This window comes from Scophthalmus maximus, chromosome 18 (genome assembly GCF_022379125.1).
Source record: "Scophthalmus maximus strain ysfricsl-2021 chromosome 18, ASM2237912v1, whole genome shotgun sequence".
NCBI classification, from domain to species: domain Eukaryota; kingdom Metazoa; phylum Chordata; class Actinopteri; order Pleuronectiformes; family Scophthalmidae; genus Scophthalmus; species Scophthalmus maximus.
Genome location: NC_061532.1, coordinates 3,676,489 through 3,687,373, shown reverse-complemented (window position 1 = coordinate 3,687,373; position 10,885 = coordinate 3,676,489). Strand labels below are relative to the sequence as shown.

The window sequence follows — 10,885 nt, the reverse complement described above, 5'->3', positions numbered from 1 at the left end:
TATATCTTGTACCTGTTGCTTGCTTTTTTGTTAATACTCTGCTATCCATTTTGCTGCATTGACATCCGAATTTCCCAGTTGTGGAACGAATAAAATAATATCTCATCTTATCTTAGTTGTACTTGAATTTTCAATCTGAATTTGTGAACTCCAAATGTTGTTGTCCTGAAACTGAGGACTAAAAAGAGAATTTCCAACCTAATAAATGCATACAGACGGGTAATATGTGTTATGCATTCAGTGGAATCTCAATTTTTTTTTATTAAGTGCAGTTGCAACATAAAAATAGTCTTGTATATGTGTATATCTGCCGAAAAGGGAAGAAAGCTCATCTTGCCACTGCTTTATCGCCCCCGACCTTAACCATCCCGAGGTGGGTGAACATCCGCCCCAGCCCTGCCTCTGATTGGCTTACATTTGCGAATGAAGACTTGTGATTGGCCAAAAGTAGGGCAGAATAGCAAAATAAGCCAATCGGAGGCAGGGCGCGGGGCGGGGTCAGGGTGGAGCAACGCCTAGCTAGCCACTCACTTCCTGTTTATGTTCCTACAAATGACGTCACGTGGACAACGTCTGACAAACAGTTTCGAATCCCTAACAACGGAGAAAGTGGAGAAACAACTCCCCGGCGCTCCTGTGACGACTGCCCCTCAGATCGCCTCTGTCTCAGCTACTGCACCGGGTAGGGCCGCCGGAGAGAGTGGACGACCCGCGGGTTCACCTGTCCCGCTCGCGGCTGACGACTGAAGGAGAGAGCTAGCCGGGGCCGCTAAGTTGAGCTAGCGTCGCGTAGCTGGCTGGAAGCTAGCCAACTCACGAGTGAGCAGAAGAAGCTCAGCGGCAGTCCACAGCAATCAACCGACTGCGCGTCCAGTCGATATGGAGAACAAATACAACCTGAAGAGTCCCGGTAAGCTGTTGTCTTCCTGTTGTGCCGCCGCTAGCAGCGAGCCTGCTAACACCTCTGACACAAATGAACCGCTGTCATCTCTTAATGACTATACCACGATTGTGATCGGCGTCAGCCAGGATGCAGATAGTCCACTGATACCAGCTCGTGTGCTCGCTAGCTTCTTCCACTTGTGAAATATACATGGATATACGCCCTGCAGTGTTCAGAACTAAAACGACACATGTACATTCGGCTTCCATAATAACTACCACGACGCCGCGGCGCTCCTCTTCCTGGGTTTACGTGGTGTTGACGTGTGCAACGCACCCCTTTTTGAGTAGGACACGTCGGCAGCGCGGGGCTTCAGTCACGGACACTGGTTTCCTGGTTCTCCGTTGTTTTTCTTCTTCTTCTGCCTAGTCACAGGTAGATCTAAAGCTCCACGTGTTCCGCGGATACTTTATGGCAATCAAGGCTTAGTTCGAAGACGAACATTCAAAGGCTTCAAATGTAAACCCCTTCCTGTTCACGGCCACAGTGGCGAGACGACTGGTGAACATGTTGACACAGTGTCAGTCCTGAATAGGATCGAAAGCCAGGGTAAGACTCCGAACCAAGGCTCCCAATGTGCGTGTAAACACACTCGGTGTGCCGCAGTTACAGGAGCATCTACTCTTAAAGCGCCCAAACAATGTGTGTGTCACGGTTCAAGTTTTCATACATTCATTTGACAACACTGTGGCATGTACAAGTGGATAAATCTGCAAAAGATTTTTTTTCATGTTAATTAGCACGGGACTATTCTCTTGATTTTTGTTTTGTTTGGTTTTGTTCAGGCTTTTGAACAAACGGGCCGTCTTGGCCATCGGAGAATATGTGGCCTTGCACTTAACCCAGAACTTAAAGACAAACATGGCACGACGCCATACAAGTTAATTTTCCAGCTGAGCACACTTGGCATTTTCTGCTGCTAGGGGTCTCTCAATCACAAAGCACTGACAAAAGATGGGGTTTGGGGACGTTGGGAAGTTGCGTGGGATCATGGGAGTTGCTGCTAATGTTTTTGCACGGCTCGCCCCTGGTAACTTAAGATCGAGAGGTCTGATGACTAGAATTCCGAATCCTTTTCATATTAATTGTTTAAAAAAAACTTCAAAGATCTGAAAATTGTAGCGGGGGAAAAAAAGTGGCTTGAGACTTGGTTGGCAACCACAACACTGATGCAATGCATGAAGGGAATGTGATGCCACTGACAATTTGACAGGCGACCAAATCAAACAAAAGTTTGTGATGATGTAAGTACACAACGCGACAGAATATAATTTAAACAATTAATAGAAAGAACATTTTTCAAACAATTGAATGTAGAACATTAATAAATTCAACCTTTGATTTTGTATATTCTCCTTTTTAATAAACTGAAGCTCAAAATTTAGATGGTCAGCAGGCATAAAAAAAACCAGTAAAATAAATGGAGCACTGAGGTTAGGCCATATCATGTAAGCTTAATGTTTGTCCTGTTGGTGTACAACTCTCGCTCCAAGGACACACACACGCACACACACACACACACACACACACACACACACACACACACACACACACACACACACACACACACACACACACAAGCAGGTGCTTACTACCCAGGCATACATTATTTCTTAAAGGCTATCGGGTTAGAACTGGTTTGTCAGTTTTTCAGGTTTCATATTCAGTTTCAGAATGACTGTATTCTAGAGCCAACTTAATTGCAGTTCCTGTTGAATGCCTGAGTTGAAGTCCTCGCTAACCTCAAAACGTGCACTTTGAAGCCTAATAGATGAAAACGCATGTCTCCTAATGCCTTGGCGATGACCTCTGACCTCTAAGTCACAGCGATGAGTGCGATAACTGTGAGTTAGGGAGAGCAAAAATGGAACTTGGCATCTAGTGATTTTGTTTCAGTTGAACTGTTAGTGTATTAGTGAACCTACAGAATACAGAACAAAAACATAAGTGTAGGTTATGTTCTGTTGAAAGGCTTCAGCCCTGCTGTGACAACTCCTCGCAGGAATCGCAATCACAGAAGTCACAAATGATTACAGAGTAAAATCCTGATGAGGTCAAGATTAACTGTGAGAATGAAAGAAATGAAAGGAGCCAAATCAGCTGCTGTGGCAGTAATTAAGCTGCTGGTGAGTCTGGAGAGTGATTTGTAGCACAGAAAAGAAACCAAAGAGCATAATAAGAAACAATAGCTGTTAAACAAATTAATATCCTCACATTAGAAGTAAGACTATACTGAGGAAGGGCTGTTGTAGCTTGAAGCTAGTAACATGAGGTTATATACTGCAAATGTAACAGGCTGTGGTAGGAAAATTAATATTTTCTATAGGGCTGCAACTAACGATTATTTTCATTATCGATTAATCTGTTGATTAATCAAATAGTTGTTTGGGCCATAAAATGCCAAAAGATGTTGAGCTTGTTTCCCAAAACCCCAAGATGATGTTTTGTTTTGTCCACAAAATATTGTTCTATTAATGTCATAGAGGAGCAAAAATAACAAAAAATACATTGATAAAGCTGAAATCATAGGTTTCTGACGTTTTTTTCTTCATAAAAACTACCTTTAATTAATTAATGGTTGGCAATTAATATAGCAGTCGATTACTAATCGATTAATCAATTAACTGTTCCAGCTGTAATTTTCCAAATGGACACTGATGCCATAACCTTGATAGACACTATTGAGTTTGCCAGCTGTGTCCATTTTGACTCCCGGCTGGACTTTAAATTTTTTTTGTGCATGTTCCTGGTGGTCACATTCTCAGTGCTCAGTGATGTTTAAAAAAATCTTTTTGTGCTGTCTGGTGTGTTATATTGACGTCATTCCGTCCCCCCTTTACTGTACCTTATCATACCCTTCCGCTTTCTCAAAATTCGGGAGCTGACTCAAAGAGTGGGATTAGTTCCTTTCTTGTCCTCCTGGCTTTACCTTTTTAGCTGAATGTGGTGGAAGCAGCAGCAGCAGCTGAAAGAGCAATAAAAAAAACGCCCAGACTTTGGAAGATCCTCTTACCCCCCTCCCCGCAGGCTTTATGCTTTTTTAGATCTTCAGAGTTTGTTGTTATGCAATAGTATCTCCCCTCTCCCCCTCTGGACCAACTGTGAATCAGTCCCGGTGGCAAACACTCAAAATGTGTGTTATATAAGATGATGTGGAATACAAGGATTATCACCCCATCGCCTTGAGCTACTGACTGGACCTCTGCAAAGCCACCAGAGGCCAAAGGCACACGTGTGGCAAAAGGGCTTTTCCTTGTCAACTCTGCTCACTGTTACCGGAAGGACGGACCAAAAATGGGCATGGGAAATGATGCGGCTGTCACAGTTCATCCGGGCACTGGCAGGGAGTGGTGAATGCCGCCGCCGCTCTCCTCTCCTCTCCCTGCTCAGCATCCAAAAGGAATTACAGTACGTTCTACACTTGACAGATCTACAATGCAGAATCTACATGAGTCTGTCATTGTACTGTAGGAAGTGCTGTCTCTTTATGTAGTGAAGTGCAAAGTGAGGGTCTGGGTAGTGGAGAGTGGCGGAGCAATATTCATTTGACATATTTACTGCTCTGAAAACTAGGGGTCGACCGATACAGATTTCTTAGGGCCGATGCCGATACAGATTTTTTTTTTAATCAGCCTTAGCCGATGACCGATACGGACTGCCGATTTTCTTGAGCCGATATTTGGAGCCGATACTACTTTTGCTCCCTCAATTTAATAGTTAAATAGAATTAAATTCAGCGGGTTGTCTCATCTGATCTGAGGTCTTATTATCCTCCTGCAATCCTTCAGTATGTACAGTATTATTAAATAAGCCACTTCAGCCCAATTTCTATCATGGGATTATGTTTAAAAAAATGGATAATGCGTCATGATTTTTTAACTCCCAAATAACAATATTGATACCTGCCTTTAAAAAAAATCCATTGTCATTTTAGCCCTACTTGTTATCATGACCAATTTGGCCAAATGCAACAAAATTAAGATTGTATTTGTTATTCACCAAACATCATCCGATCAGGTGAGTTAGTAAACAGGAGTCATGGCAGCGGATGGCAAGGTGGACCGGCAGAACTTGACAATGGAGATCAAACGTTTTCCCCGCTGTGATTTGGAGTAGACACGAGGAAATCATGCCCCTGACCCGAAGGGCTCAGAGTCCCCGCCCGATGCAGAGCTGGCCCTGCCATCAAAGCCGCGGCTGCCAGCGCCCATCCCAGAAGAAACTGATGGACGAGGTTCAAAGCTGGCCCTCCCAAGGAGCTCATCTCTCATTCTGAAGTGCCTGTCCAGCCCTGATAGCCCATCACACCTCGGAGTACTCCTGATTCCACTGCGGGCCACTGATGGATTCCTAAAGTGGAAAATCACGACTGACCGCTGGGCAAAAAAGATAGAGTGGACGGTTTAACCTGAATAGCTTTTAGCCTCTTCATCCAGCCATCACCTAGAAGTGTCCCTATGTGTCTTTCTCACCCATGCCACCAGTATATATATATATATATATATATATATATATATTTATATTTTTCTTTGATTTACTAAAACTTTTTTAGACAAAGAAAAATATGACTCAATTTTGTCTTAGGAAGTTTGAATAAAATGGTGTGATTTTACAAACTGCATGTGCATGTAGTATGTGAAGATTGATCATTGTGGTAGGGAGGATCTCACAAATGGTATTTTCCTGTTTATAGCATCACTCTGGTGTCTGTCTTTTCTGCACACTCAGTCCTACTCCTCCCAGACATAATGTGCAGCTTAATGCCTCATTTACTGCTGCTGCTTGCTGCTGCTGCTATGGTAATGAGGCCCAGTGTCTCTGACTTGTGCTTATGCTGTCAGGACATTTAGGCCATTCCTTGGACCAGGGTTCTAATCGCAAGAGGTCCAGTAAATCAACCCTCCTCCCCAGCAGAGGTCGGAACCATTAGATACCTATAAATACGGGCTAATGCCTTTTGCCAGATTAAATCAATCAGTTTTGTGAATGGTAGTCTTATCAACCACCCAAATCGCTTTACATACAACGGTGTATGAGGGCTAGAGATGGGACGATACCACTTTTTCGTGTCGGTCCCGTTACCGACTCGTTACTAATCTGATACAATCTTTACCCCACTCGTAAAATAAAATATTAATGATGCATTGTTCAGGATTCACTTTGCTTAACCAAGCCAGCTGAAACCTCATTCTCAACTGAAAGACAAATAATCAACTCCCCCTAAAGGAAGACATACATAGCCAGCAACATGACTGAGTTATGGAATACTGCTGTTTTATTTCTCACAGAACTTGTGGCCGAATTTTTTTTTGGTCTGCACCATTCAAACAAGCAAAAAAAAAATTGAACTGTAAACTGTTAATTAAATAATAATAAATTTGCATAAAAATATGATGCCGGACTGTCGTTCAAGGCTTAGCAGATATGTAAATAGGCATTTATTTGGTTTGCTTCCTGTAATCAGATCTGATTTTACTTCTTATTTCTTCCGATATCTGATCCAGTCATTTTGGCCGATATTGCAGCGATACTGATATGGAATATTGGATTGGGCCATCCTTAATTAGGGCCACATTAAGAGAAAAAAAATTGGAGACTTAGAAATATAAAGAATGAAGTCATAATATTATGAGAATGAAGTCGTAATATTATGAAATTAAAGTCGTAAATTTGTTTTTTTGGTCTGTTATTTTAATGGAGAAATGTCAGAAGAGCGGTCCCATGCGTTAAAATGAGGAACGTGTAGAAACTTTGTGAAGCTGTACTTCAGTCTGGGGCCAACGGGCTAAAAGCGTTTAACATTGGTAACATGACATAAACGTACCTGTTGTCAGTGTGGCGCAACACCAGAGAAAGCTGTTGCCAGGGCTCATGCCTGTTTCCTGGGTTGCTGTTTATATCCGTAATATAATTTTAAATAAAATTAAAACTTTTCTAGTAAAATCACGACTCTATTCTCATGAAATCCTGACTTTATTCTCATAATATTAAGACTTTTTCACGTAAATTTACAACTTTATTTTTTAAGTCTCACTTTTATTTATTTTTTCCTCACTGTGGCCCTAAAACTCCGTTATACTTTACAGTTACAAGTCCCATTCTCCTATTTACACACTTCTTATACAGCACTTCTTTACACAGCTCTTTTTCCATCACTTATCATTCATACATTTCATACACCGGTTTACCCAAGGACACTTCGCACACAGACTGAAAGACCCAGGGATCGAACCATCATCCATCTGGTTAGTTGACAACCCTCTCTAGCTCCTGTGCCACAGCCCCCTGAAAGGGGGATTTATCTAATGTTTTTTCTCAGTTCACGCCTTTTTTGTTACAGACATCATGGGAACGCATCCAAGCATTCCTTAAGTATTCCCTCACCTGTAAAGGGCTTTTAATGTTGTCCTAAAATCCACTGTATTCCCAATGAACACTTGTATGTTCGCTGTTGTGCTGCGAGGGAATGGGAGAGGAACTGTGAAGATCTGTCATACTGGGCTTTGAGCTCATTGATTCTCCTCATCCTTAGTTACCTCGGTCAGCTGGGGTTAAATGTTGATGTCTAGTTTCGTACACTTCCACTTTTGACAACTGCAGCAGACTCGAAGCAAATAAGAAAACACCGGCCTGGTTGAGTCCACTGCAGGAAGAATGAATGCGTCACAAAAGTGTATACTGCTTTGCCAGGGACAGCCAGGGATGAGGGAATTATGATTTTTGCTTTGTCTGTCGGTCCTTAGAAGACGAAATCTCACAGTTTAACAACCTGTTAAACTTTTGATAGCATCATATCAATGTTTCAGTCAAATAATTTTTTTCTCATTTCTTCTAAAATCGTTCAACCCCAAGTAGGGAGACAAATGTTTTATTTCGAAAGAATGAATAGAATATGCAAAACGCTTCTGATATGTCCCGGATTCCCACCACACACATAATTACATATTAACTGTACTAGTGCAACCAAAGCCCTTCACTTAACCAACATAGTTGTTGTTCTGAAGAAAACTCTACAGAGTTATATGGCCTAGTAGGCCTCCAGGATACCACCTACTGTTTCATCGGCATAGAACATTGAGCAGAGACTTTTTTATAAAATATATATATATATATATATATATATATATATATATATTTATTAAACGGGAGTATAGGAACCCTATGATAAAAGGAATACACCCACAAAGAGTAAGAGAGAGACACACGGAGGAATTAGACCTCCGCAGCTTTTACTTGCCCCCACAACCTCTCAGCGATGCCACACATGTCCCGCAGCCGTTCCTCCTTCACCATCTCTTCATTCTAATTGCTGTCATTTTATTCCCCTCCGCAGCTCGTCCCCCTCTCCTCGGTAATTATTTCTTTTCCACGCACCGCACTCTCACTCCCCTCTCTTGAATAACAATCCTCTGGCCTCGGGAACATTTTGAGGACACTTTTTTGAGTTGTGATTCTTGATCCCCAGGCCACCAGCCGTTTGTGCTGTTGGGTTTTGATGGGAATTCTAAGGGGCAATACTTGGTTGTTTGTGGCCAACATCAAAGGTGCCCATCTCCTTTATGGTCTTGTGAGATTTTTCTGCACACAGCATGGCTGGTGATGTCCAGGCTCCTGGCTGTTTTCAGAGAACCTCCACTGCTCTTATCTCCTTTTTTTTCTGCATGAGACATTTTGGAAGTACTTTTTGTTTTTTTAGTATGTGGAGTTTCCAAAATATACTCTGCAAGCTGGTGTCTGTACTCAGCCATAGACTTGAAGACCAAACTCATACAGCTATTGCAATACTATCAAAAAATTCAACTTGCTGAGCTTTGAACATCTTTCCTTGCGTCTGACTTATAAGACACTCCATAAACGATATGTTTCAACAGCTTGTGGTGGAATAAGACAAACCAGATCATGAATGAGGGGAGACGGTGATATAAAACATTGCTCGACACAATTTGCTTATACTTTTTTATCAATTACAGCAACAAGAGTGGTGTGCTATTAATACAAAACTAAGTGGTTGCTAAACTGGTTGAAACTAAAAGGTTGAAAGACTGCCAGTCCTGTGACCATTAAAGGGTTAGGAAGCAATTTCGGAGAAAGCTTGTCACTCTCTTTGTTGTTATTGTGATTTTACTGCTCTTGCTTGACCGCAAACCTGCGACCTCTGTTATGAGAGTTTACAAAATGTGTTGTGTGGTGCGCTATGCACCAATTTTTTGGTTTTAGATTTACGGAGCCTGGGCTGAGTGTAAAACCAACACGTTTTTACAAAACGTGTATCGCTTACTGCCCTTTTAAACCATTATTAAGCCTCTCTGAATGTATACTGTACACTGCGCTGTCCTCCAGATGTATTTATGTGTTATGCAAAAACAAATATCGTTGCGTTTACATTGTAAATACGCCAAGGGGCATCAGATGGAAAATTGCAATGTGCCATGTCTGGTGCAATATATTTATCATAGAATGTCCCTCTTTAGAAAGAAAAAGGACTGTGTTTCTTGTCGTTCAACAAGACGAAAGGAGTTGGTTTGCATCAGTTTCACAATGTAACTGAGCAAGTAAAAAAGAAAAAAAGAAAAAAAGGCCTGTAAAGTTGGCTGTGCAGTAGTGTCAGCTACATTTAATGAAAATTTCATTTCCTCTGCTGCCAGTCTCATTTTCAGCTTGCAGCTACAGGTTGTGAACAGGTAGGCTGCCCTGCAGCAGCCTCATCATTTCTGAATTTGTAATGTCACATTGAGAGTCTTGACGGATGGATGGAGCTCACACAGTTTGAGCACCGGCGCAGACACATGTTCAGCTGTTTGCAGATTGTCGGGCTGACGATTCACTGCACAGTCAAGCGTCCTGTCTGTTACCAAATTTGTTGGCTTAATGCATGTCTGTTTCTTTTTTTAAAAAATCTGGATGGATTGATGAAGGAGGTATTATGTATGCGTGCATATGCGCAGTGAAAGCAGAGCTGACACGAGGCAGAGGAATCTAACCCACAACATTAAAAAGCATATGCCAATCACACCCCAGCAGTAACATCCCTCAGGTAGGAGTTCTCATTAAGTGTAATAGGCATCAGTTCTGTGTCTGAATTTAGGAAATAGTTTTGCAATGCAGAAGTGCTGAAACATGAGGTCTATCTTGATCAGCTGTGGGTCAAGAAGCTTGAGAACGCCGGTGCATTGGAGGTTTGGATTTATTTACATGGGATCCGTTTATCATCTGCCCTTGTGTCTTAATAATTTGAAGACACGCTTGTTAAAACAGGAGGAGGCAGGGCAAGCCACGAAAATGCCTGCAGCCTCTTCCCCGTGTTTGAGGTCCACATTTACACTGGAGATTGTCTATCCTCCGGCGTAATAAGCAGGGCACGTGCTCTGAAAGCCGTGTGGTGTTGGGCCGTCCCTCTGCCCCACTGCTTCGCCCCCACCTCCGCAGCCTGCACGTCCTCTCAGCTTGCCTGGCCGTCCGCCATGTTATTTACCCTCACACTACCGCTGCCCCCTCGTCTTCTTCTCCTCATTCCACAGTCTCCGTTTCTTGTTCAACACCCTTGCAATCCACGCTCGATTGGATCCCAAAATCAATTTTGCCCCTTGTGAACACCTTTTTAGTTCTGCTTTCCTAGTCACAATTGCTTTCCAATTTCCAGCCCCATTCCGATCCCTCTGGCTGTGCACTGGTAGCTCTGAGGAGCATCCCGTGAGTGAGCGAAAGCAAGCAAATTGACCTTGCTCTCCAGTAGCTCAACTGCCACTTTCAAACGTGTGACGAGCGCTGTCAACGTAAGAGTCTGAGATCAGCACTGTTGTTTTGTTGGCCCCTGTACTCTGACTGGAGCGGCCGCAGCCTTTTAGTCAGTGTTACATCAAGAACAGTACTCATGTCCTTTGCTGCCAGGGCACTGAGTAACCCCCTCCCCCGCAATCATCATCATCATCACTTGTGTTACTT

General features: G+C 42.7%; 1 protein-coding gene across 2 annotated transcripts in view; it reads left to right on the top strand.

Annotated features, from left to right (window-relative positions):
* Positions 1-534: 534 nt before the first annotated feature.
* The window catches only part of ube2j1 (ubiquitin-conjugating enzyme E2, J1), a 34,442-nt gene continuing 24,091 nt past the window's right edge, over positions 535-10,885 (top strand). For both annotated transcript variants that reach the window (XM_035616733.2, XM_035616732.2), the window contains exon 1: positions 535-910. In XM_035616733.2, coding sequence (XP_035472626.2) covers positions 880-910 — 31 coding nt within the window. In that variant the 5' untranslated portion in view covers positions 535-879. The remainder of the gene's footprint in view (positions 911-10,885) is intronic.